This window comes from Acomys minous, assembly GCF_964271855.1.
Source record: "Acomys minous genome assembly, chromosome: 3".
Lineage (NCBI taxonomy): Eukaryota > Metazoa > Chordata > Mammalia > Rodentia > Muridae > Acomys > Acomys minous.
The window spans coordinates 9,207,924-9,235,257 of NC_140485.1; the positions used below are offsets into that span (position 1 = coordinate 9,207,924).

At 41.4% G+C, this 27,334-nt stretch overlaps 2 protein-coding genes and 1 pseudogene across 13 annotated transcripts in view; 2 read left to right on the top strand and 1 right to left on the bottom strand.

Annotated features, from left to right (window-relative positions):
- Positions 1 to 14,147, bottom strand: part of MACROD2 (mono-ADP ribosylhydrolase 2) — a 1,913,815-nt gene extending 1,899,668 nt beyond the window's left edge. For 4 of the 9 annotated variants that reach the window (XM_084774709.1, XM_084774708.1, XM_084774707.1 and 1 more), the window contains exons 1-2: positions 13,838 to 14,147; positions 8,475 to 8,591 (exon numbers count right to left, since the gene is read on the bottom strand). In XM_084774709.1, coding sequence (XP_084630835.1) covers positions 8,475 to 8,591; positions 13,838 to 13,883 — 163 coding nt within the window. In that variant the 5' untranslated portion in view covers positions 13,884 to 14,147. The remainder of the gene's footprint in view (positions 1 to 8,474; positions 8,592 to 13,837) is intronic. The other 5 variants (XM_084774712.1, XM_084774714.1, XM_084774713.1 and 2 more) reach the window with 3 other exon arrangements.
- A 5,722-nt stretch (positions 14,148 to 19,869) lies between these two features.
- LOC311593314 (peptidyl-prolyl cis-trans isomerase A-like) lies at positions 19,870 to 20,369 on the top strand (annotated as a pseudogene). The gene has a single exon. The product of its transcript is annotated as a peptidyl-prolyl cis-trans isomerase A-like (transcript).
- A 453-nt stretch (positions 20,370 to 20,822) lies between these two features.
- Positions 20,823 to 27,334, top strand: part of SEL1L2 (SEL1L2 adaptor subunit of SYVN1 ubiquitin ligase) — a 121,584-nt gene continuing 115,072 nt past the window's right edge. For all 3 annotated transcript variants that reach the window (XR_014777771.1, XM_084774935.1, XM_084774936.1), the window contains exon 1: positions 20,823 to 20,960. Coding sequence is in view for 2 of the 3 variants with exons in the window: in XM_084774935.1 (XP_084631061.1) it covers positions 20,903 to 20,960 (58 nt within the window). In the remaining variant the exon portion in view is untranslated. The remainder of the gene's footprint in view (positions 20,961 to 27,334) is intronic.

Consider the following 27,334-nt stretch of genomic DNA (forward strand, 5'->3'; position numbering starts at 1 on the left):
ATAATCTAAAAAGAGATCAAAACAGAGATTAAGTAGCAAACATTTCTAATTTTTGGATTCCTATGAATTCCATTCTGTTTCTGTTTGTGTTTGAGTGATGGTTTTGTTTGTTTATTAATTAAGACATTTCACTGTGTAGCCCTAGTTGGTCTAAAACTCATTTTGTCAATCAGACTAGTCTTAAACTCACAGGCACCAACGTGTCTCTCTGCCTCTCTTTCCTAACAGCCTGGATCAAATCATCCTGTTTTAATACCATTTTCCCAATTATTTGGTCATCTTCAATTATGTCCTATCATCCAACTATAGCCAAAACTTAATAAAATAAGGTAGTTAATACTGTAAAGTCTAAAATTGTGTGTGTGTGTGTGTGTGTGTGTGTGTGTGTGTATGTGTGTGTGTGTGCAAACTTGCTGATCAGCTAACCTAGCTGGCCAGCTTGCCCTGGGGATCCCCTGTACCTACCTCCCAAGTGCTGGGAGTGCAGCCAGCACCAGGGCTTTTGAGTGGGTTCAAGGGATCCAAAGTCTGGATCCTCACACTTGGCAGAGCAAGAACTTTATTCACTGGCCACTGCCACCAGCACTTCAGCCCCAACCTCTCTTTTTACAGTTATCCAGTTAAAAACTAAACTCATTCTGCCTCTTCCTCCTCAGGTTCCTTCAGCCCGCAGGGGAGGGGTTGAGGAGGACATCTATCTCATTTGTGGCTTTTTGTTCCAAGGTCTCTCATTCTCTGCATAGTGCCTGGCTGTGGGTCTCTGTATTTTTTTTTACTTTAAGTAATTTATTCAGATTACATCTTATTTGTTATTACCTCACTTGTATCTTCCCGTTCGCCCTCCCTCCCGGGTCTCTGTATTTATAACCACCTGCTGCAGGACGAAGCCGCTTTGATGATGGCTGAGCAAGGTACTGATCATGAGTATGGCAGAATTCCATTGGGGGTCATTTTATTGTTACATTGCTTTTTATTTATTTATTTTTAAGAACAGAAAGAGTGTAAGAGCCAGAGGGGATAAACCAAGAAAACAAGGCCTTCTAAATCATTATGATAAAACTGAGACTGAGGCGCCATGTATAGGATACACTGGGCCTGCACTGATTTGCAACAGGTCCTTTGTGTAAATATTATGGCTTCTAGTTTAGTATTTTTATGGGATTCCTGAGTGTGGGAAGGAACGGGTTTCTGATTCTTGTGACTTCTCTTGGAGTCTTCCGTTTGTTTGTTTGTTTTGTTTTGTTTTGTGCAATTCCAACATGTTAGCTTTTGTTTTATTTTATTATTATCTCTTAGAAACCTGTTTGTTTTCTAATGAAAGACAGAGAGGGAGTGGATCCAGATAGGAGGCAAGGTGGGAAGGAACAGTAAAAAGTAGAGGGAGGCGAAATTGTAATCAGGATATATTACATGAGGAAATTTTATTTTCAGTAAAAAGCAGAGAGAAGAAAAAATAAAAACAAAATAAAATACTGCATTCATACAAAACAAAACTCTTACCTCATCCTTCTCTATATATTGTTCTGCAGAATAAGCATTTACATTCTAATTTAGTCAGTCTTTATAATTAATAAACATACTGACAAACAAAAGTGGATGTTACAAACTTACTAAAATAAAAAAGTACTGGGTTATATACTAATATTGAAAGATGATTTAAAAACACTTAAAAAATATGAGGTCTGGAGATGAGGTCGCCACAGGAGTTGGAGTGAGTTAGTAAGGAAAAGATGTAAACACATTAAATTTGTATATAAAATTACCAAAGAATATATAATTAAAAGTAAAATAAAAATCATAACAAATGAAAAGGATATTTTTGATGATTTATAAACATTACTTTTCAGCTTGATACACAAGTCATTCACTGACCAGGATTTTAAACCCTGCTCAAAGTAAACAGAGTAAAAGATCCAGCAGTTGGGGGCTAATTTTTTTCCTTTCTCTTTCTCTTTAAAAGAAAAAAACAGTATTTTTTTGATAGAAAAGATCTCACACCATTGTGCAGACAAGCCTCTAACTTAAAATCTGCCTGCTCTATCCTCCTAAGAAGTTGGGACAAGCAGTACCACATCTGATAGGCCATTGCTTCCCACAGATATAATTTTTAAGAGGAGAAATTAGTTCAAACAAAAGGAAAATCAACAATACTGAACTGTTTGCTACTAATTTTAATATGAAAGAAACTAAAGATTATAAATGTGCCTCTACTCTATAATCAACCTATACCAGTCAAAATATTTGCACTTACCTCAAAAATGTTTAAGTAATTCAGACTTACAGACTGCACACCTCAGAATTGTAGAGTTTGGCGTTTGCTAAATGACCTATGTATCAGATTTGGACATTCATAAGATATGAAATGTGAAGTTTTCTTCTAACCAAACCCTTTTCAAAGAATATATCTGAATAAAGTAATTATAAATATGTATTATTATTTTCCTCAATTGCTCTTCAAACATTCAAAATAATGACTCATAGAGTAGAAATGTAGCTCAGCTGGTAGTTTTCTGTCATGAATGAAGTCCTGGGTTGTGTGGTGGCACATACTTATTAACTGCAGCAGTTATGGGACGGAGGCAGGAGAATCAGAAATTCAACGTCACCACTGGCTACATAGTAAACTCAAGAGCCTCCTAGTATATATAATAATAAAGTACAGAGGAAGAATAAAATCCATTATCACTATTTTCAACCACTAATGAAATAACTGACCTAAGTTGCAATCATCAATGGCCGCTATCAGAAGTTTACAAGGGCATTTATACCAGATGTGATCCCAGTGGCCAATGTTATCACCAAGGAGGGAGACAGAGTCAGATGCTATCTACTCTGTGGTCTGATGCATGAAAAGGCACAGTAATCTAAAAGCATTTTTTCAAAAAAGTTAAAACTAAACCTGAACAACCCTCTAGGGCAGTAGTTCTCAATCTATGGGTCTTGACCCTTGTTGAGGTGGAACCCTTTCACGGCGGTTGCCTAAGGGCATCTGCATGTAAGACATTTACATTATGATTCATTACAGTAGCAAAATTTCAGTTATGAAACAGCAACAAAAATAATTTTATGGCTGGAGACACCACATCATGAGGAACTGTACTAAAGGGTCACAGCATTAGGAAGGTTGAGAAGCACTGCTCTAGGGTTTAACTAACAAGAAACCAACACAGCAGGGTGTGGTGGTGCAGGCCTTTAGTTCCAGCACTCAGGGAGATAGAGGCAGCAGATCACTGTGAGTTCCAAGCCAGCCTGGTCTACAAAGCAAGCCTAGGACAGCCAAGACTACACAGAGAAACCCTATCTCAAAAAAAAAAAAAAAAAAAAGAAGGAAGGAAAGAAGGAAGGAGAAAGAGAGACAGAGAAGAACACGTGTAAGGACGTCACAGTGATAGGGTGGAAAAGAAAACTTACACAATACCAAAAAATCTACAGTGTATTCAAGAAATAAATAATCAGGAAGAAAAGGGCAGAAGAAGAACTAAATACAGATTAAAATTAACCAATATTAAATATAATAATATTGACCCTGTTAAGATCTTTTTTTTAAAGAATTTTAAGGAGTTAGTTATTTATGTGTGATGGAGAGGTATCAGAGTGTGTGTTTGCATGTGCAGGCTCCTTCAGAGGCCAGAAGAGGGCATCAGGTCCCCTGGAGCTGGAATTACAGTAGGTGTGAGGAACTCTAGTCCTCTGAAAAATAGCAAACACTCTTAAATTGCTGAGCTATCTCTTCAGCACCTTTTATTTGGATCTTGATTCAGATAAGCAGCAATACAACATCAAGCCCACGTTAAGACAATGGTATGGTAGTTTAAACGAGAATAGCCCTCATTGGATCATATGTGTAAAGACTCGGTCTCCAGATGGCAGAACTGTTAGGCAAGGATTGGAAGGTACAGCCTTGTTGGAAAAGGTGTGCCCCTGGGGCTGTTTCTGAGTTAGCACTAGTTCACGCGTACTCTCTTCTTGCCCTCCTCCCCACAGTCCTTCCATCTCTCCCCTGTTCCTTCTCTCTCTCTTTCCTTCCAATTCTCCCTTATTCCCCTCCTTCTGGCCTCTGCAGGTACCTGTGCATAAGCAAATACAAACACACACTCATACACACACACACACACACACTCATACACACACACAGTCACACACTCATACATGCACACACACACTCACATACAGTCTCTCTCTCACCCACACAGTCTCTCTCTCTCACACACACACACACACTCACACACACACACACACTCTCACACTCACATACATACTTTTCTCCCCTCCCAGCCCCCTCTCTCTGCCTCCTGCTTATGGATCGGACACACGCTCTCAGCTACTGCTCCAGCACCTGCCTGCCTGCTGGCTGCCATGCTCCCCACCAGGAATCATGGATTCTACACCTTGGGAACTGTGAACTTCAAATTCAATGTTTTCTCTTACAAGTTGCTTTGGTCACAATGTTTTGTCACAGCAACAGAAAAGTAACTAAGACAATGGGAAAACAAACATACTAATTGGATATTTAGTTATATTAATGAATTGTAAACTTTCCATGATAATATCTTTTAAAGATATATATGTATATATAAAAGCATATTTATATACAACTATAGATAAAACTGATATATACAAACTGTTTCAAAGTAGTCTGAGAAACTTTACATATACATTTTTTAAGAGAGCTTTATTATATTGCCCCATTATGCCACACCTCTCAACAATAAAGTTTCTAAAGTATTTTATTAGCATATATTAATTATGCATTTATCTATCTATTTATTTATTTAGGTTTTTCGAGACAGGGTTTCTCTGTGTAGCCTTGGGTGTCCTAGACTATCTCTGTAGACTAGGCTGGCCTTGAACTCAAATTGATCTGCCTGCCTGTCTCCCTGAGTGCTGAGTTACAGGCATGTGCCACCACACTCAGCTCCATATTTTTTATTTTTAAATACTGTTTTTATTAATACTTACTTTGAGACTCTCATACAATGTATTTTGATCATGTTGGTCCCCTTCCCCAGCTCCTCCCTGATTTCTGCTCACGCAGTCTCTGGTTTTCTTTCTTTTTTTAAAACCACCAATCCAGTGTGTACTAACCAACTACTCGCAGATGTGCGGCCTGCCTTGGAGTACGTCTTATACGCCATTAAGAAAACTGTCTCACCCAGTAGCTATCAGAAGCCAATCGTTCCTCAGCTAGGGACAGGATTTCATGCCCAGCTCCATGCTGAAACTTCATCTGGCTTGCACTTCTTGCACTTGCTCACTTCTTGCCCTTGCTCACTTCTGGCCCTTGCTCACTTCTTGCCCTTGCTCACTTCTTGTACTTGCTCACTTCTTGCCCTTGCTCACTTCTTGCCCTTGCTCACTTCTGGCCCTTGCTCACTTCTTGCCCTTGCTTACTTCTTGCCCTTGCTCACTTCTTGTACTTGCTCACTTCTTGCCCTTGCTCACTTCTTGTACTTGCTCACTTCTTGCCCTTGCTCACTTCTTGCCCTTGCTCACTTCTGGCCCTTGCTCACTTCTTGCCCTTGCTCACTTCTTGCCCTTGCTCACTTCTTGTACTTGCTCACTTCTTGCCCTTGCTCACTTCTTGTCCTTGCTCACTTCTTGCACATGCTGACATAACCTCTGTAAGTTCATATGTGCAGCTGTCTATCGTGTCTAATTATAAGCAATAAATTTTACTATGACAGTTCATGCATGTACATGATGATTATATTCACTAGTTAACTAAACATCTTTTAAAGTAGTAAAATACTAAATTCGACTGATATTTTATTATGACATAGTAATAAAGAGATGACAGGAAGAACATGCATACAAAGAATGTGTAAAATGTGTACAATGTGAAAATTTAGCAAATATCACTTCTGTAATAAGGACAAGGATGTGGCCAGCTTCCAGGTCACAACAGGCAAGGAAGGGCAAATCACATTTCAAATGTTACATGTAAAGAATAAAACACTGTTGAATAGAAACACAATCCAGATCACATCACCTAACTCCCCATGGAATGCCCTCAGGTTCAAAACAGCATAGCATAAAAAAAGTAATGCATAAAGTAACTGTGTATCACTTATAAATTATCAGCTCATATTTGGCACACTGGATTAAATACACAGTGTTCTGTAAGGAAAGAACATGTCAGGAGTTATTCAGTGTATATTTCCTAATTTGACAGACGTGTTTTAGAATTTGGTATTTCTGAACACACCAAACGACTGTGAATTCTGAAATGAAATTCAACTACATGTGGCTACTTGTTGGCTGAACCTTTAAAAAGCAGTTGCCCAGGCTGGCTCAGCAGATGAAGGCACTTGCCATGAAGCATGACACCCTCAACTATACTCCCAGAACACACAGAGATCTGACTCATGCAAGATGTCCCCTGACCTGGACATGTGGGCTGTGGGACTAACATAACTCACCGACCCACACACTTATATACGTACATAATAAAATAGATAAATAAGTAAATATAAAAAATTTAATTAATTAAGAAAACAGAAATAGGCCAAAAGAAAGCCAAGTCCCTAAACAGAAGAGAGTGGTTCCAACATGCACAGCAGCTACTGCTCTTTGACTTATTCCAGCAACAGCAGGACTCTAACTCTATCACAAAAGACCAGATGTGTTAAAAGGAACATCATGTGCCATGTCCTTAGATAATTGACCGGCTACAAGAGTGATCAAGAAGGCAGTGAGATGAAAGAGAAAGGAAAGACAAAGGGAGGTTTGCTAGGCATGGAGCTAAGTATTAAATACCAGTTGCTTATAAACAAAAGACAGCCATACCTGGACCCATACAAGAAAAGGAAGCAACCCTCTTTTCCAGATTTCTGGCCCTGTGCTCTTGCATTACACAGCACTAGCTTCCCTTTCAATGCCTTAATGAGACAATCGCTAAAAACAACTTGCCTTTATTGAAAGTAATGGGCAAGAGGTCAAACATGAACAACCTATAATCTGCTTGCTCTAGGAAGCCACTAACCCTTGAGGTGCAGTCAGTGCCCTACCTATCCATTAAAGACCTTTTTCACTCTCTGCCTAACAAGCTTTGCATTTGCAGCTGTTTGTTTTTAAATAGGGTGTGGCTGCATGGCCTAGGCTGGCCTTGAAGTTACTATGTACCCAAGCTGTCAAACCTGTAGCAATGCTCCTGCCTCAGCTTCACATCACACACCTGTTCCACCTTTTAAGAAAGAAGAGAAAAATAAAAAAATAAAAAACAAATAAATAAAATAAAAAATAAAAATAAAAAATAAAAGAAAGAAGGGTGTCCTAAAACTCAACCCTAACTGTGTTGGTTTTTTGTTTTTTTTTTTGTTTTGTTTACAAACACTAAAGTTTAAATCAGCTGATTTTCTCCACAGATTATGTTCTACACTTGGTTTTCATTTTCTGAGCCCAAGATACTTTGGACCCTGCATACTGCCATCAATCTCAATCTAAGGAATTAATCAAGTCCACTTCATAAAGCAAATTCCCTTGTTCTCAAGTGTTCTATATGTCTAGACTTTATATCAAGATTTACATCAATGACTATTAATTAATGCTGAAATAAGTATATCAAACATCTGTTAAATGTATGATTTCCTGTTGGGAACCTTTTAAAAAGTTTTATTAATCTATAATTACATTATTTCCTTCCATTCCTTTTCCCACTCCAACTTTTCCCTTTTATCTCCCTGCAAATTAATGTCCTCCTTTTCTTTGGAGAATATATTTTTTTCATCAAATCAAAGTGTGTGTTGTGTGTGTGTGTGTGTGTGTGTGTGTGTGTGTGTGTATAATGCATACATACATAAATACAACTTGCAGAGTCCATTTAGTCTGCTTGTATGTATATAATTTGGGGCTGACTGCTTGATATTGAATAACCCATTTTTATGTGTCTTTTTAATGCTTAAAAATCTGTCTAGAGTCTAATATAATTCAGACTTTGATTAAATCAAAAAGACTAAGTAAATTTTGTCAAGTGTTTTTACATGTAGACATAATACCATACCATATAAAACATACATCCTCTAAGGTTATCTGAAATGTTAGTGTTTTCCTGCACTGCAATACACTCTCTTAATCATATGCAATCTTTAAAACAGCCTAAGGAAAATCAAATAGAAATTAAACTGATGCCAGCTCAAAGTGCCACACAACCACCAGTAAGTAAATCTCTATAGCATTTTCTCTTAGATATGCTGCAAAATAGTTTTTAAAGAATGAAAAGGAACCTGTAAAAGAGCACTATATTACAAACATGGGATGTTTCAGAACATGGGTTATTTTACTATGCATTCCTGAGTTTTAGTAGGATGTTATAGCTAACTAAAAGCAAGAAAACAATAATTTCAAAAAGCAAAGCAATAATTTCAAAACTACTTCCTTTGTGAATTCAGTTATTCATTTCTGCCAACCATTATATTACAAGAGCCTTCAATACATGGGAACAGCAACTGCCTAAAAAAGCATCCTGGGAAACTTACCATCATTTTGGCCCTTGCTCTTCATCTCCTCCTTCCAGGACAGGATGGTGCTCAGAGGAACATAGTCCCTTAGGTATTCTTTGCGTCTCTCCTCTAAGGTCATCTTCAGCAAACGTTCTTGCAAAATAAAAGCAGAATCTCCATTTGTATTTAAATTTTAATCTTGGGAATTGCTGAATACATTTATAAATATTAATCATGCTACACTAACCAAAGTCTTAAGGAACACCAAAGTGCAAGCCAGTAAGTTCATATTTGAGGGTTAAAGGAGGTCAAATTAATTCCATGGCAGCAGGAAACATAACATCAAAGCTAGTAGAGACAAAGCTCCTGAGGTAGCTCAGGGGATGAGCTCATCATCTACGACCACGGTGTACGTGCAAGGTGTACATTTGCAATGACTCTTCAGTCCACAGGGCATAAGAGCAAATAAACAAGACACAAAATAGTATCAACTAAATAAAATGTAGACTTCAGAAACAGCCATGCCCAAACAGCGAGAGCACAAGAAATATACCTTCACAGCTGTTTCCTCCACTTCACAAAGCCGCCACTCAGCAATGACAGTGTGCTCTCAATTCTGTAATCGCATCGTGGCGGTGGAATATACACATTTTAAATACACACCTTAGTTTTAAGATTAAAAAAACAAAATTTGCAGCATCTTAAAATAGCAGATGCTATTTATTGAAGGGACCACTGGGCACTAAAGATTTCCAATGTTTGTACCACTAAGGTAATTTTCATAACAAGTCATTACTAATGAAGCACAGTTAAGACTCTTCCCATGAAAAGATAAAAAGTGAGGACATTTCAACAAACAGAACTGTATCAGTAGCTTAATGAAACTGTAAGCTGTAATCTGGAGAGGAAGGACCACAGAAGTGAAAAACAGCCAAAGCTAAAGTAAAGCAAACTTGTACAGGGATTTGTACAACACACTGAGTTGTTTGTCTTCCCTCTATAAAGAAAACTACAAATTTAAAATTGATTATGAAGATCCTAGCATGTGTACAAGACACTCCACTAGGAAGCAGAAATAATCTAAGTCTATTATTTTTAAGGTAAGATATAAAATTTGGTCATAGAGGAAAAGAGGACAGAAAACAGGAAAGAAGAAAAGAGAAAACATGTCAAATTTGACAACAGTTATAAAGAAGAATGAATTAAAACCTAGTTGTCAGCAAGGTTATAAAGGCCAAGTGATATAGGGAAAAAAGCTTTAATAAACACAAGGAACTTCAACAGGAAGATCAGAGAAGATAAGAATTACTTTACAAAGCCACTGTCTTATCAACTGGGTGATCAGCAGTACTGAAAACACAGCAGTGGCTAATAGAGTCTGGACTATAACCTAAGGCATTACATAAATCCATATGGCCTTAGACCCATCCCTTCATCTCTTTGTTTCGATTCCTTCATTGAGCTAATTCGACAGGTGTTATTCCAAACTTTTCCATGAGGCAACCAAAGCAGACAGGCCAAACAACTCATGTAACGTCCCAGAGCTTGGAAAACAGTACTAACTAGGATCCAAAATGGGATGACTGCATTTAAAGCTTCACCCTCCATCACCTCATACAAGTGATGTTCATGAGTTTTGAGAGTAAAATGATGTAAGGCATCTGAGGCATTAAAGACAGCACAGAGCACATAGCAGGCCTTCCCTAATCATGTTCTTAGTATATTCATCATTACTGGATGACTTTATAAACACTCATTGCATTAAAATATAACTGAAATCCATGAGACTATGAGGTACTAAATAAAAAGAGAGACCTGATAGAGTGGCCCACACCTGGAATCTCAGCACTTGTGGGTTAAAACAAGAGTACTGCCACACGTTCAGGGCCAACCTGGGCTACAGAAGGAGTTCTAGGCCAGCCTAAGCTACACGGAATTAGACCCTGTCTTAAAAGAGAGAGGTGGAGAGGGGAGGAAGGGAGGCAGAGAGGACAACAAACTCTGTACAAACAGTAGAGAAAAGATGAAGATGATGAGAAACTGAACATACCCAAGAGTAAACAAATGATGGCACAAGATCTCAAACAACTGAATAAAGAGCACAAGCACAGGTTAACCTTATAATCGAAAAAGAAAAGAGCTTAGGGAATAAAACCTAAATTATGTGTAGAGAAACGATCCATGACACCATGGAGAACATGCTAGGGCAGCTATGGTTCTGTGGAACTTACATTCTCCATGACCTAAAAAGTCAGTGACACCTGTTCATTCTAGAATAATAGGTAGGATAGGAGGGTTGAAAGAAATCATAAATTCGGGATTAGCTCACAAAGCAGAAAAGGGGGCTAACCCTCAATGGCTAAAGCACTGCTTTAGAAGCTCAGATCAGAGATGCAGAATTATTACAGCTAGGCATCAGGCTGAGGGACATTATGAAGCAATTGTTTATGAAAATGTCAGAAGTTACAGACAGAAATAAAACTGCCATTCCATTGATTTAGAAGTAAATGCATACTTAGAGCAAAGACAGCACCAAACGTAATACAATATAAACAAAGAGATAAACTGCAATACTTGAAATGAAAATACACATTAAATGATTCTAAATTAGAGTTCAAAATAGTAAAACAGTATTTATTAAACATATGTGCTTTTCAAGAACTCGGTTGTTTAAGCAATGGAATCTATAAAAGGCAAAAGGCATACACATGGTTTCTCAGGCATTACCAAAAATGTTCTTTTACTAATGCTTCATCTTTATAATGAATCCTTTCTCTGAAAACCAAGTATATAAACAGTTCTACTTACTACATGGTGTACTGAATTATAAGATGTTTCTGAAATGCCTTGACATTTCAATGAACTGGGTAAGCCTTCATCTAGATTTCAGTAACAGCTGCAAAAGTACTAAGCCATCGACTCCCCAGTGGGATGAAAAGGAAAAGGTCATGCATCCCATTGGTCTCTTTATTGCACGAGAAATCCTGAGCTTGTTGGTGGAATAACGGATGACATTTCACACTTTTACTATTCCAGAAACAGACATCCTGATGAGACGGATACAAAGTGTTCACTTCATAATATATCCCTTTAACTTTGAGCCTCATGCAAAAATACCTTAGTTTGAGACAAAAGAAAGTAACTTTATTAAAAAGCCTTCCTTGTACATTTGCTTCTTTATTTAAAAAAAATAAAAACACTTTGTCAAGGGAGCATGCATGGGACTGACCTAGGCCCTCCACACATATATAACAATTGTACAGCTGGAAGCTGAGTCTTCGTGTGAGACTCTAACAGTGGGAGAAGGGGCTGTCTCTCACTCTGCTGCCTGCCTCTGGGACCTTTCCCTCTACTGGGCTCCCTCTTCCAGCCTCAACAGGAGACGATGCACATAGTCTTACTGCAATTTGCTCTGCCAGGGAAGGCTGATATCCATGGGAGGACTCCCCTTTTCCCCTTTTCTGAAGAGAAAGGGAGGAGGAGTGGGGGAGAGGGGAGGTGGAGGAGGAGGACTGGAGGAAAGGAGGAAAGGGAAACTGCCATCCGGATGTTAAGTAAATTAATTAATTTTAAAAGCATTTGGTTATGTTTTTCCTATAGAGGAAACAAAAGGAGAGAGAGAGAGAGAGAGGGGGGGGGGGAGATTGATTAAAGAAAGATTCTGAAGTATCTGTTCACCATCACAGTCCATGTGTATAGATCTTACTTGAGGAGCTGTGTTTCTAATATAACATAAAAATAGTTGTTAGGTATTCACTATAATTTTAACGATCCCTGCACCTGAGAACATGTAAGTGATTTTGCACTGTTTTACTGCCAGCAGTTATGCAAAGCTAATATCAAGGCCATCAGGAAAGATGGGTATGATTTTCCAGTGCTCACTGAGGAGAGTTCAAGTGAAACTGTTACTACAAAAGCACAGCACTAGTAAAACGCCACACTACTTCACACAGTGACTCTTGCCTAAACTCTCACTTGTTTAGTTTTTCCCAGTGCTGGGTGTAGAGGGCTTCTGAGGGTTAGAGAGTGCTCTGCTAGCCCCAGCCTTGCTATCAGTCTGACATTCTAAACAGCATTTGTTTTGTGACACCTTGAAGTTCTGGTTTTCTCAGCACTCACATTCATTGAAACAATGACACTAAAGCAAATCTTTCAATATTTAAGACACTTTAACCGCACAATCCAATCATATTAATTCTTCCCTGGGGTTAATCTGAAAACTTCCCTCACACCTTTTTTCGAGCATTGTTAAAGCCCATGTTATTTAGAGAATTCTTTCTAATTCTCACTCTTAAGTCTACTGTTTGGTCAAACGATTCGTAAAAGACAGGGGCTTGCAATAAAAATCTTTAACAAGTTATCAGCAAGAAAATCAACTCTCAAGCTAGTTGCCCCTTTATACCCCTCTTTTGTAAGGAGATAGCCCAGAGAAATTTGTACACTCTTGTTCAACTTCATCCATTATATACGGATTTGGTGCAAGTGGGTAGTAGCAATGCAATGTTTTTTCTGTGATGGGGGAGGGAGTATAAAAACGGTTAAAAAGATACAGAAAAAATATGTCAGAGACTCGAGCATTACATCAAATATGCCCCGTTGAGCTGAACCGAGATAGAAGGAGGAAAAAAGACTGGATAGCACAGTTCCGCTTCTTAAAGGAATCAGTGCCACTGTCAATCTAACGGATTTGGATAAGCCTCGCAGTGAACAAAACTCAGGGAAGGGTTCATTCACGGAGTGCACACAGCCTTACTCCGTGCGACTTCATACTATGAATGGGGCTGTAACAGAGAAACACACTGCTGAGGGAGAGCCCATTCAGACTTCTCCGAAGGCGCTTATCCTCGCCGACCAGATGCTCCTGTTAGGTTCCAAATTTCAGAAGTCACACTGCAGCTGAGCAGAGCGGGGACCCCGAGCCAGTTTGTGATGAAGGGAGGACAGAGGAGGGGGGGCACCAGAGGAAGGCAGGCAGGTGCAGGTGCAGGTGCGCCCAGGCTCAAGCGACAAGCAGCCAGGGAGCCACCGCTGGGCACCTGTCCGCGGGACACCCAGCGGGAGGTGCAAAGTCCCAGCTGGGGTCCCGACCAACTTGCACCTAGCCCGGGGACGCGCGCCTGCCGGAAGGCGACCATGCAGGGTAGGTTGTGGCCCGGAGCCTTAGAGGGGTGTGCGCCCGCACGTGCGCGAGCCGCAGGTGCCCGGGGGGCGGGAAAGGGGGGGGGGGATGCGCGGCGCGTGGCCGCCGGCGTACGCGCGCGCGTGGACGCGGCCACCGGCTGGAGCGGCACCGGCCGAGAGGGAGCGAGGAGGCTGCGGGCGGAGGGCGCCGCGCCGCCCCGCGGGGCCCCCGCCCCCACCCACCCGCCGCCCGCCCCCGGGGCCGCGGGGCCGGTTACCTTTCTCCTCTCTCCACACCTTTTTCTTCTTGTTGCTGGGGTACATGCTGCCGTGGGGGTGGCTGGCTTTAAGCTGCAAGTTCCCCAGGCTCACGGGCAAACAGGGTGTGTGGAGTGGTGGGGGGGATGGAGGGGGCACTCGGGAGGGAAAAGTGCAAAGGCTCTTTTAGCCCCGAGCCGCTAGCCGCTCGCCCTGTCGCCGCCCTCCTCCCTCAGCCCGCCCGCTCTGCCCCGCGGCCGGCGCCACAGCAGCACCTCAGAGCCTGTCAACTAGGTCACGCCTCGCGCTAACCTAACACCCGCGCAGGCCCCGCCTCCCGGCCGCTAGGCAGCGCCGCCGCCCATTGGCTGCTCCGCCCGCCGCTCTCCGCGTTCCAGCCAAGGCGCGCCCCGACTTCAGCCTCAGGGCGCAGGCGCAGGCGCAGGCTTGGGCTCGACGCCGAGGACGTTAGGGAGCCGGGGGGGGGGGGGGGGGGGCGGGGGGGTGGAGTGGAGGGGTAGGGAGGGGAGGAGGCGGGGCGGGGCCAGAGCTCGAGGAGCCCGGGGGGCCGGTTCACGGCGGAGGCGGGGCGTGCAGCAGCCGCCTGCAAGGAGCGGGAGGAGCAAGGCCTGGGGGCGTGGCCTGTCAGCAGGTGCGCCGCAAGTGAAGGCTGTCTAAGCGACTTCAGGATGCTTAAGAGGTTGCTTGTCCTAGGAGTTGTCCCAGCTCATTGTAACTACCTCGCATGGAAAGGTTTTACCTGACAACCAGACGCTTCCCTCTTGGTGGACAAATAAAACCAAAAGGAAAGATTCCAGACCCTATGTAATCTGCTGCTCAGTCTTGGCTGGAGATTTCGTTGGAATTCTGTGAAGTTCGGAAAGCTTCAAAATAAACCCGGCTAACTCGAGTTTTAAGAACTGCAACCAAAATGTATGGCGACCGAGTCCTACATCAAAGCAAAGTCCAATCAGTATTACCCAGTAGCTGGCTTGTCCCCTCCCCCCTTGGTTGACTTCAAAATAGCTTATGATCCAAAGGTCTAGCTTTGATCTTAGGTAGTTCTCTCCTGATTCAGGGAATTCGACTGCAGGAAAATCTACCACGGAACACCTAGAACATTGAACTTGTGCACTTTCCTCTGCCCAAACCTGTTGTCTCTCTCCACACAGCTGGCTTAGTGGATTTCGGAAAGTCACATTTATGTTACATGTATTGACAAATAACTATATGAAACATGATTTTTTTTCTTTTTGAAAATGAGTCGCTTTGTAGCTCAGACTTCCCCCAATCCTAGGATTAGCTTACCTCAACCTTTAAACTGCCTTCCACCAAAGAGGACTAAAACAAATTAATAATGATGATGATGATGATGATGACGACAAAGAAAGGGAAAAAGAAAAGCCACTCTGAGAATTGTAAAGAATAAAAGAAGGTTTTAGTAAAAACAGTTAAAATTATTCACAACATCATAAAATAGTAATGTTTATTTTGACATTTTTCTTTGAGATTTTTCTTTAAATGCTATCAAATACATAAAACAATACTTTTGGGGGAAAGGAAAAAGCTTCATGAAGGAAGTAACATTTGAAATCATTGACAATGAAATTAGAAGGTCTTTGATTTGTGTAGAATCAAGAAAAATAGCAATGGCATAGACTTCGGGAGAGAGGAAAGGAGGAAGAAAAGATGATGAAGGTATCGTGAATGGTCAAAGCAAGATTAATATTAACCAAGAGATGTGATTTGACACATGGAGAGTGACCCCTAAAGGTCCAAGTATCCAAAGCCGCCCTCCTGTATGTGGCACTATTCATAGGCGGTAGGCCCTTTAAGAGGTAGGTCCTAGAGATGTCACTGGGGCATGCTATGAAAAGGAACTACTAGACTCTGCTTCTTGGTCTCTCTCTGCTTCCTCGAGTAAGACATAAGTACTTTGTTCCACCAAACACTCTATCCCTGATGTGGCAGAGACTCAAACCAATGGGCCACTTAGTCTTGGACTTGAACTTTAAGAACCATATAGCAAGAAGGAGGTACCTTTACTTTCTAAGTAGCCTGTCTTGGGTATTTCATTGTCATTGTAGGTCAATTACAATCACCAAATAAAGATCGTAATTCCTTGGGGAAAATACTGACTTATTTAAAAGTGCTAAATGTTAGGTGCCTGCCACCAAGTACCTTGTATCAGGCAGTTTTCCTTTAAGAAGGAGGCTGCACTCCAACCTAGGGCCAATCCTTCCACCTATGCTTTTTTGTGAATGTTGCATCTATTTTCTCATGTCAGCTCAAAGAATAGGGATTTTGTTAGGACATTCATAAGAAATAATTGTTTCACTGTTTAGTATTAATGATTATAATAAAAAAAATCATCCAAGCACATTAACTAGTCTCTCGAACATTCCCGAAGCAGTCCAGATATAAAAAAAAGAGCTTATGATCTTTCCCCCATGTTTAATGTACCCCAGGTTTGCCCTGACTTTGCCATTCACTCTGCTGAGCACTGGGAAAGCCTCGGCACCATCACAGGTGCTTCTTCTGTCTTCATGTCCGTATTGAATGAAGTGTTCTGTCTGCTCAGGTTTTCCTTTGGGATTAGTCTAGAACTCTCTGTTTTTTCAACAGAAACACTATCTGAATTTAACTAACGCCACTGGCACCACTTCCTCCCCAGCCTTCATGTTCACTTCCACCCTTCTACCCAAATATCTAGACTGTACCTCAGATGATCTTGTCAACTGCCATCATGTCATTCCATCGATGCCCTTTTCTGAGGACCAAATTGTGTCCCACCCACCTCAACATTTATGTTTTGGAGTCTTTCCGTGCAATGTGGTTGTATCTGGAGAGAGTGTTGTTAAGAGGAAGGGCCGTAGTGTGATAGGACATAGCCCTTTAAGTGGAGGGAGAGCTCGGCTTCCCTCCCTCCCCTATTCTTTCTGTGCCATATAAAAATACAGAGAAAGTAAGTGTCTTCAAGGCAAGAAGAGGATCTTTATCAGAGCCCTACCACACCAACACCCTAATCTCAGGCTCTCGGCTTCCAGAAGAGTGACTTACCCCTATGGTATTTTATTTTGGCTGCCCTAAGTTGACTAATACAGTTATCAAGAATAGAGCGACCATCTCCCACCAATCCAGCCTTGTCCCATTTGCTATCCCCACCCCCAATCCGTGGTCCTAGCTATACGGACGTTTATAACTTTTCATTTGGTTGAACATACCTTGTCTTCACCACATGCCCTTTTTCCATATTGACACTATATCTGAAACATGATTTGTGTAACTGACTTATTCTCAAGTAAAATGCAAGGATTTTTCCTATGCCCACCTTTGCTCCCAAATAATGCCATGGAGACCTATTGCTTTTATTAAAAGCTTCTGGCACTATAGCTGGGCAGACACTGAGCTATTCTAATCCAACTATTCTGGCCTTGCCTACTTCCCAGCCACGTAGCCCCTTATATTTCATCTTAGTCTCGCGCTGGCTATTCCTTCTGTAACTGTGTCCTCATGGCTACTCTCTGGTCCCTACCTAAGACCCTGTGTGTGTGTGTATGTGTGTGTGTGTGTGTGTGTGTGTGTGTGTGTGTGTGTGTGTGTGTGTGTCCTCTCCTCCTCTTCTTTCCTCTCCTCTTCTATCCCCCCCACCACCTCTCTGGGCTCCATAAGTCCAGACCACAACCAGATCCCTGGGTACAGAACTCAGCATTTGAATACACAGTGCACAAAATCATCCCCTAACACTCTCTTCCTTTAGATACCACATTAGCATCATTTTCTTGGGCCTGGCATTGGTGGTATATCCTGTCATACCCACACTCAGGAGACTAAGACAAGCAGACTGTTTTATACAACCCTGAGCTACCTACTGAGACTATACAAACAAGGAAACAACAACAACAAAACATACAAATAATATCATTCTTTATCAACCCTTCCTCGATTCCCACTTGACCTCTACTCTCAGTTCCTCTACAGTTCACCACTTTTTCATTTGTGATTACAGAAAAGAGGCAGACTAAAATACAGTCAGGCAGTAAATAATAACATTTTTCTAACCATGCACTGCATCTATGATGGTATAGCCATAAAATTATAATGGAGCTGTAGAGTTCTAATTGTCTAGTGACATCAGAGCCATTGTAACCTCATAGCACAATGCATCACTCATCTGTCTATATGTATGCTGGGGTAAACATACTGTTGTATAAAAGGACAGCACATACAATAGTATACAGTACATATGACCTGACTATATTAGTAAGTGACTGTTATTGGTTAATGTATTAATTTTTTATCATTTTGTGGTATATTTCTCTACTCATAAAAATAAAGTTTTCTGTTGAAAGTACACCATGTCATGCTTCAAGCAGCTGCATATATTTTACGTTTACACTGTCTGTTGACAGCCTCAGGAGGTGAAGGTGAATAATTGGCCCATACTATTTGTGGTTGGGAAGTACATTCTGCAATATTTGTACAAAGACAAGTTTCTCATAATGTATGTCCATCGTTAAGGAGCACATCACTATACAAAACAGAAATTTAGTGATCACTAAACAGAGATGAGGGATTGTAGTCATGGGTTACCGAATGCCAGCAGCCACTGTAAACTGGAAAATAACGATTAAAGGATGGATTCTGGGGGCTAGAGAGATGAGATGGCTCAGTAGTGAAGGATGCTTAGTGCTGCTACAGAGGACCTGTGTTAAGTTACCAACAACCACATCAGGTGGTAGACACCACTTCTACCTCCAGCACTGGAGATCCAATGACCTCTGACTTTCCAAGGCATACATGTGATATAGATTATTGCATGCAGGTAAATGCCCATACGCATAAATAAAAAATTTTAAAGGAATATATTCTGGGCTAAGTTCTGGCTTATGAGTAGAGCCCTTGCCTGGCATTCCCTGAGTTCAATTACGGGCACAACAAGAAAAACAAAAGAACAAAAGAGAGAGGGGGGAAATGGTGCATTCTTCCCTAGAGCCACCAAATGAACTATCCCTGGCCTTAGCTTTAACCCTCTGTTATTTCAGATTTCTGGCCCCAAGAACTGAAAGGGGAAAAAATGTTATTCGTTTAACTCTCTAAATGTATGATGATTTGTTGCTATAGCAATGGGAAACTAACAAAGGAAGTAATTTAAAAATCCATGACAATAGTCTTCCTGAAATAATTACTTGGAAGCAATGTGGAAGTTGTGTATACTTTAAGTAAAATTTCTCAACCTGGTCTACTTTTTAGATGTTCTTAACATTCCCACTCTTTTCCTTGAACACTCGTTTTGGAAAAGAAACTATTTTTGCCCATGGTCTTCCTATCTGCCATAGCCTAAGGATGGCATCGGGTCAGCTCAAGTACTTGATCACACCTTGCTGTCATATAGACATGGCTTGTGTGGCCTTTGCAAGGCTCCACGTGCTAAGAGTTAACCCCCATTATGAGACACTACAGAGGGTCAATAATTTGATTTACTATAGCATCTTGTAGATTATTAGAATTAGATATGGTCAAGAGGGTGGAGGCCCCATGGTTGAATGTAGTAGCTTTATAAGAAGGAGAAGACCAGGCCAACAAGATGGCTCAGCAGCTAGTGCTCCTTGCCAACAAGCCCAACAACCTGAGTTCGATCCCCCCAGGATCCTAATGGTGGAAGGAGAAAACTGACTCACAGAAGTTGTCCTCTGATATCCACATGTGTGTCATGACATGTGCATGCCCACCTCCTACAAATTAAGTAAATAAACGTAACCCCCCAAAAAGGAAGAGACTAGCAGAAATGTACATATACAGGTGGACTCGCTGTTTTGCTGCCATGTGATACCATGTACCACATGCGGGCTTTGCTAGCCAGATATGGCCTGTAAGGTTATGCACATTCTGTACTGTGAACTGAAACAAACTCTTTTCTATAAAGTTACCCAGCCTCAGGCATTTCCATATAGTACAAAAAAAAAAAAAGGATAACACATGTTTCTAGAGGCAGCATAGAGGAAGAATCCCCAGACAGATGTGCTGCCCCTTGTCATCATGTGCTGCAGCCATGGTCAACCCCACCGGGTTGCTCACCGTCTTGGTCGATGGCAAGCCCTTGGGCCAAGTCTCCTTCAGGCTTTTTGCAGACAAAGTTCCAAAGACAGCAGAAAACTTTCATGCTTTGAGCACAGAAGAGAAAGGATTTGGATATAAGGGTTCTTCTTTTCACATCATTCTTTCAGGATTCATCTGCCAGGGTGGTGACTTCACATGCCATAATGGCACCAGCAGCAGCTCTATCTATGGGGAGATATTTGAGGATGTGAACTACATCCTGAAGCACACAGGTCCTGGCATTGTGCCCATGGCAAATGCTGGACCAAGCACAAATGGTTCCCAGGTTTTTTTTTATCTGCACTGCCAAGCCCGAGTGGCTGGATGGCAAGCACGTGGTCTTTGGGAAGATGAAAGAAGGCACGAGCATCCTGGAAGCCATGGAGCACTTTGTCCAGCAATGGCAAGATCAGCAAGATCACCATTTCTGACTGCGGACAACTCTTTTTTTGAGTTGTGGGCATCTTAACCCACCAGACTGCTCCTTCTGTAGTAGCTCAGGAAAGCGCCCCCACCTCATCTGCTCATAGTACCCTGTAATCTCTGCTCTCACTGAAGTTCTTTGGGTTCCATCTTTTCCTCATTCCCCTCCAAGTCTAGCTGGATTGTAGAGTTAAGTTTATGATTATGAATAAAAAGTAAATAAGAAAAAAGAGGAAGAATCCCCAACAGCCCTGAACAGCTGAATTTAGCATAGAAACATATATATTAGGCTTATGGTGCCCCCTTCTGTAGTAAGAAATCACCCCCACTTATTTCAAGCTTAGCCTTTATCTCCAGCCAAAGGGGAGGCAGACTGGCATGATCTTTCCAAGCACCAGCTTCATGCCAACTTCAAAGGAACTTCCAAGAAGCCTATTGGCCCAAGGGTAAGGAAATGGTTGCTTAGCAACTGAGTCTTGAATCCCACAGCCCTGAGAAGAGGAAGCTTGTGGGCCAGCCACCTAGCTCTGCCTGTGTTACAGTGAAAAGGAGCTGCTTGAGAGATGAAGCCCTTGGCCTTCTTAGTAGAAATATTGATCATTATTGAGGTCACAACGAAAAGTAAGTATTTCTGTCCGTACAGTTCTCTATAAATGACTCTTCTCTCTAACAGAACCAAGAGCTTAAGCCAGTTAGAAAACCAGAAGGAACCTCAGTAACTTTCCAGTTAACAACAATTTTAAACAAAAGCTTACGTGAGACAGTACTAGCTGGAGAAGAGTGTGTGTGTGTGTGTGTGTGAGAGAGAGAGAGAAAGAGAGAGAGAGAGAGAGAGAGAGAGAGAGAGAGAGAGAGAGAACTATTGTAAAGTACAGCTATTTGACCCACTTTGTTAAGTCAAATCAACAACTCTAAAAAGAAACTATAGGATCCAAAGGGTAGGAAAATCCTATAAACTTTTATTTCTTCAAATACTTTATACAATCACAATTTTACTTCCAAAGCTTCAATGTTACATGCATGGTCACTAGCGAAGGAAGTTACTTGCATTCATTTTTATGAAATACTCATATAATTTAGCCATAAGGTTAAATCCAAAGAACATTCATTTGGATTTGACCCAGATATTTAAGATTAGTTTACTTGCTGAAAATTAATGTTACATATCATATAATGATAAAATCAAAGACCACATGACCATCCCAATCAATACAGAAAAGGCACCTGACAAAATACAACACATTTGCAATTAAAAGCACTCAGTAAGCAAAAGTAAATTTCCATGAACCTAATGAAAAACCTAATATCCTAAAAAGTTGTCCACAGTCCTACTCTGATCTACCCAATGGACAGGACGTTCTCCACAGTTATGTGGAGAACGGGGACTGACTTTGACATAAACTCTGGTGCTCCATATTTGACCACTTCCCCTTGGTGGGGAGGCTTGGTGACACTCAAAGAAAGAATAAACAGGCTACCAAGATGACTATATACTGGGGGAGGAGGTCTTCCTTCTTCATAGACGGAGGTGGGAGTGGAGCGTGAAATAGGGTGAAAGCGGGAGGGAGGGAGGAATGGGAGGATACAAGTGATGGGATAACAATTTAGTTGAAATTTAAATAAATTTTAAAATTAAAATAAAAAAATTTAAATTATCCACAGATAATTCAGTAAATGATAAAAAGGTTAAAATGTTTTTCCTGAAATAAAAAAAGACAAGATTGCCCACTCTTGCCATTGTATTAAAAGTATCTGCTTTGAACATATGAAGGAATTTGGACCCAACCTTATACCATATACACAAATTAATTACTGTCAGATAAATGACATAAAGAGATCCTGACTCTTTAAAACTCTAAACCCATGAAGAAATCATCCTGACCTCGGATGAGGTCATCATGGGCCTCACTTTTCCACCAAAAGCATAAGCAAAAGAGAGAGAGAGAGAGAGAGAGAGAGAGAGAGAGAGAGAGAGAGAGAGAGAAAGGGTCTGCAAGACATCAATTAAAAATGTTTCTGTTTCAAAGAGGATCATAGAGAACTGGAGAAAATGATGACAACGCACGCCCGGTAACAAAGTGAGTCCAGGATGGCCAAGGCTACACAGAGAAACCCTGTCTCGAAAAACCAAAAAAAAAAAAAGAGCTCAGTACTCAGAATATACGAAGATGTCTTATACAGCAACAAAATGACAAATGACTCACTTTGTAAATAGGTGAGCAATTGGTTGGAGATTTTTACAAACAAGATGTACAAGTGGCCACACACATGGAAGATGTTTTGCATTGAGGTCATTAAGGAAATGAAAACTAACAGCATAATTAGAAACCATATCACACACATTAAAAGGGCTATAGTGAGGAATGAAGCTGCTTGCCTTGCTGCAAACCTGATGAGATAGTGTGTCACTAGCAGTTCTCCTGATGCCACCTATTAAAATTCAGCCAATATTAATACTCTTGCCTCATATGGTATAATCCAGACGTAGCAGGGCTAATATTTCTGTCATTAAGTAACAGATACAGACTGTACTGAAAGAATAGGAGAGGTGTCGTTAGGGCATGACCCCACAGAGAAAAGGCTCCAACTTGCAATGACACAAGTTCATTTTAAAGAAGGCCTGGACTGAGAATCCAGCTGAAGAAGTCTGCCAACCTCAGAAACAACTTCCTAGGAGAGTGCTTGCACAGGGTCAGCACACAGAGTCAGGTACAACTGTGGTCCAAGGGTAACTGACTCCATCCTGAGCTACAGAGAAATTTGGCAGTATCATCCATGCAATACTGATTTGGAAGACAGGAAAGACTCAAAACTGAGCTTCAGAGTCTTCCTCTACATCCATCAGCACTACAGCCAGCAACTATGTGTCAGACTTGGTGTCCCTGCAAGGAGGCCCTGAGAGCCCATTGAGTGACGCTGTGACCGTGAAGCCTAAGCTGCAGTAAACACCACAGGAGACGTCAGGCCCATGGAGTGCCAGGAAAAGTTGCAGGCGTTGCATAGCCCAAGACAAAGGCTATGTGTGCTGCGGGCGGAGCTGGAGTCTGGCCAATCTCAGCTTGTATTCCAGATGCCAGACCTGGCGCAGCAGGATTTGCTATTTTTCTCTGCTGAAATTTGGGTTTGCTTTGGTCTGATCATTCCTTGCTATGCTTTGATTCTTCTCTTTTAGAACAGAAACGTTTACTCTGTGCCATTCTACGTTGGAATTATGCAACTTTTTTTTTGTATGGATTCACAATTAAGAGACTTTGGATTTTTGAAGAGTTGGAATTGGTAAAGGTCATGGGGACTTTTAAAGTTGCACTGAATGCATTTTTCATTGCTATAACTTGTCATGAGCCTGTGGGAAGAGGAGGTGGAAGGTTGTCGCTTTTCAAAGCAAAGCATTTGAGCATCATTCAGTTGACAAGGAGTGGAGTTGTAGTTGTGTTGGTTGTAACTTGACAAAATTTAGAATCCTGTGGCAGACAGATGTGTCTGGGAGAAACTATCTTTACTACACTAATAGAGGTGGGAGCCATTACCTGACTGGGATTCTGGGCTCCATAAAAATGGAGAAAAGGAACTGGCCATCCCATCCCTTTCTGCTTCTGCTTGTGGGGAGAGTGGAACCAGCTGCTTCTGGCTCCTGCAACCTTGCCTTCCCTGCCATTATGGACGTGAAAACAAAGTAAGACAAGCCCAAATGCCCATCAACCAAAGAACGTATAAATAAAACATGTTGCATTTATACAGTAAAACGTGATTCACCAAAATAGAGCACGGCATGGAAAAGCCTTGAAAACATTGAGCTAAGCAAAAGAAACTAGGTGCAGAAGACCATATGCTTTACAGTTCTGTCTACCTAAAAGCCTCAAAAGTGTCAACCTCATAGAGGCTCACAGTACAGTATGAATTATCATGGGTTCCAAAATATGGGGAGATTAGGAAAATCCAATTGGAAGGATCTCTGGGGTTTTTTTTCTGAGGTTAATAAAATATCTTAAAATTAATATGAGAAGCATCTGCTTACAGTCCCAACTATGCGGGAAGCTGAGGTGGGAAATTTGCAAGTTAAACACCAACCTAGGCAGCATGGTTTTTCCAAAGACAAACAAATTCATGATGAGAGCTAGCTCAGAAGTGCTTTCCCAGCATGCACTAAGCAGAGAGTTGATTCTTAGTACCACAAATAATAATGAAATAAAAATTTTTACTGTAGTAACAATTCTGCAAGTTTCTGGATACTCTATAAGCCATAGAATAATTGAAGAAAAGGTGTTTAATGAAAGTTATGTGCCAGAGGCATGAGACTACAAAAATAACCAACATACAGACCTTATTCTTGAACAGCTGAGAGTCTTAAACAAAAGTAAATTAACAAAAGGCAAAGCGCTGTGTATCATAGAATATTTAAATGGTACTGCAGTGTACCAGTGTGGGAAAGGCCCATTACATTGGTGCATGGAGTGATCAGGGAGGCTTCATAAAGCAAATGGGCATAACCCTCACCTTGAAAGGTTAGTGAGTAATCAGGAAAGAGAAAGGAAGAACATTTCAGGGCAGAGCTAGGGAATAAAGACACAGAAGATAAAAGAGTGTGGTCTGTGAAGTGCATCCATTTACTGTGGCAGAGGACATAAAAAGGACCACAGCAGAGGATGAGGCTGAAGTGCAGACAGAGGATGTGACAGGCTATAATATTTGAACTGGATCCTGTTGTCAAGTGGGAAGTACTTTAATGGTTTATTCATAGAATTATTTCTTTAGAAAAAAGTGACCTTGGCAGTACAGGGGTAGGTGGGTTCTACCTGCACAACTCTGGTGGTAGTGGAGCCAGTAAGAGGCTGTACAGTGATCCAGACAGAAAACAAAATGGGCTTAGATTCTGTAGTAGCGGGGGACCCTGAGAAGACAGGGTAGTTGGCACGGGTAAGAGAGAGCAATGGCACAGAAGTTGAAGGTGAACAGGCAATAGTGACAAACACTAGCAAGAATGGCAGGCTAAGGAAGGGGCTGACAAGAGAACACTGGGTTTAGTGTCTGGGAAATCATGATATTTCCTGGAAATTTTTAGTGCAGAAGCCAGGACAGGATCGAGATTTCAGTCAGTTAGTTGAAAACGAAAGAAAGTAGAGGTGACAAGGATGGCAGAGATCTCCCTGGATCGTGGCAGGTCACAGGTCAAGCATGAGATTTCAGTAGATCATTTATGGATTACTGGTCCACGGAGACTGGGGATGTAGCCAGCTGGGGAAGAGGCAGCTACTTTTGAGGTGAGTGCTGTAAAGCTGTGAGTCACATGAAACATCGCCCTTTGCTCTGGGTGATTTGTTTTCCCTGTTGAGGCCCTCCTTCTCTGGTTTACAAGGCGAACTGAACCAGTGTGCCCTTCCCCCCACCCCACCCCCACCCCCACCCCACCCCCACACACACACTTGGCATGCTTGCTTTTGTGTGTATATGTTCCCACTTGATATCCACTACCCTTGATTACACTGTGTGAAGATGGTAACATACAGAGAGGCTTGATTTTACATTCACCTAGGAAAAATTCTAGAACAATTACTGTGAGTTTCCCTTTTTGATAAAGCGCCAAAATAAAATACTTTATTATAATGGAAAAAATAGACAGTCCAGCTAAGGTATACGGCTTAGAAAATGAGAGTAAACGAAATGGCTTTCTATCTACCCAACCAAACCAGCTTCCAACTTAAAGAACTTTAAGGTGCTGAGAGGTAACAAGGTGGACAAAACCAGTAGTTCAGCACAAGGGCATCCACTCCCCAAGATTTCCTGTTTGTTTCTAGTAGCAACGCCTCACTGTCATTCACTTCTACAGTTAGAAGAATAAAAAAGTTACCAGCTCATCTTCCCTGCAACTCATCATCCTAATTGGAAAGGGCAAACATCACAGATCTGAAAGTAATCAGAGCTCAGCAAACAAGCCTAGCAATCACATCAAGAAATGGGATGTGTGAACACCCATCACCCAGAGGGCTGAGGTTAAACAGTACAAGTGGGCAACATTTGCCTGCTTGTTACCAGTTGCACGTGTGGAACGTTTGCAAGGTTTGCAAACATCCCCCACTCCCTCATTGCGTGTCTTCACTCTGCGGTTATTTTTTGCTCTTGTATGTGCTTTTTGTTTTTATTGTGACTCCGCCTCCTTTGCCTGTTTCACTTCTGTTCCTAACCTCTTGGGGGTCATAGGCAAGAAATCGCCACCCAATTCTATCAATCTTGTCCTCTGTACCTTACAGTAATACTTTGACAGTTTCTGGTCTATACAGTCTACATGCTTGTTATTAGACGTTCTCTCATTCTTATGCATGCTTGTTTATATACAGTTTTCCTTGCCAATTTTTAAAGACTGTCCTCTTCTTGTTGCATGGTCTTGTCATGATAGTATAGAGTAGCATACTCTACCATAATCCTAATAGAAGGCTTGGGAATTTGAGACCAACTTGAGCTATGTGTCAAGGTCAATGCCAGTCTGGGCTAGTCATCAAGGTCCTACTTAAAAAGGGAGTAGGCATGCTCTGAAGAGATGGCTCAGCCAATCAAGAGCACTTGATGTTTTTGTAAGGCACCAAATTGAGTTCCTAACACACACATGGTGGCTCACAGCCATCTGTAACTCAGTTCGATGGCACAGCGCGCATGGAGTGTGTATACACATACATGCAGGCAAAAACACTGATGCCCATTAAGATAATTTAAGAAAAAAACAACAGTACACAGCCAAAAGCTCTTTCAAAACTAACAGTAACTCTAAGATTTGTAAAATGCATTCGCAAAACCCACAGGAATAAGTCATATTAATATTTTTATTTTTCTAAACTCATAGGTCTTTTAAAACCTTGATGTGTAACATTTATAATCCCCAATCCTCTTTGGTAATGGAATGCTTTGACTGTGCATCACCTGTTTGCTACATTCTCCAAAAGACTGCTCTGGGTTTTTGCCTTATTATCATACTGATTGGCCTCAGGCTGTTTCTACATCCTTCC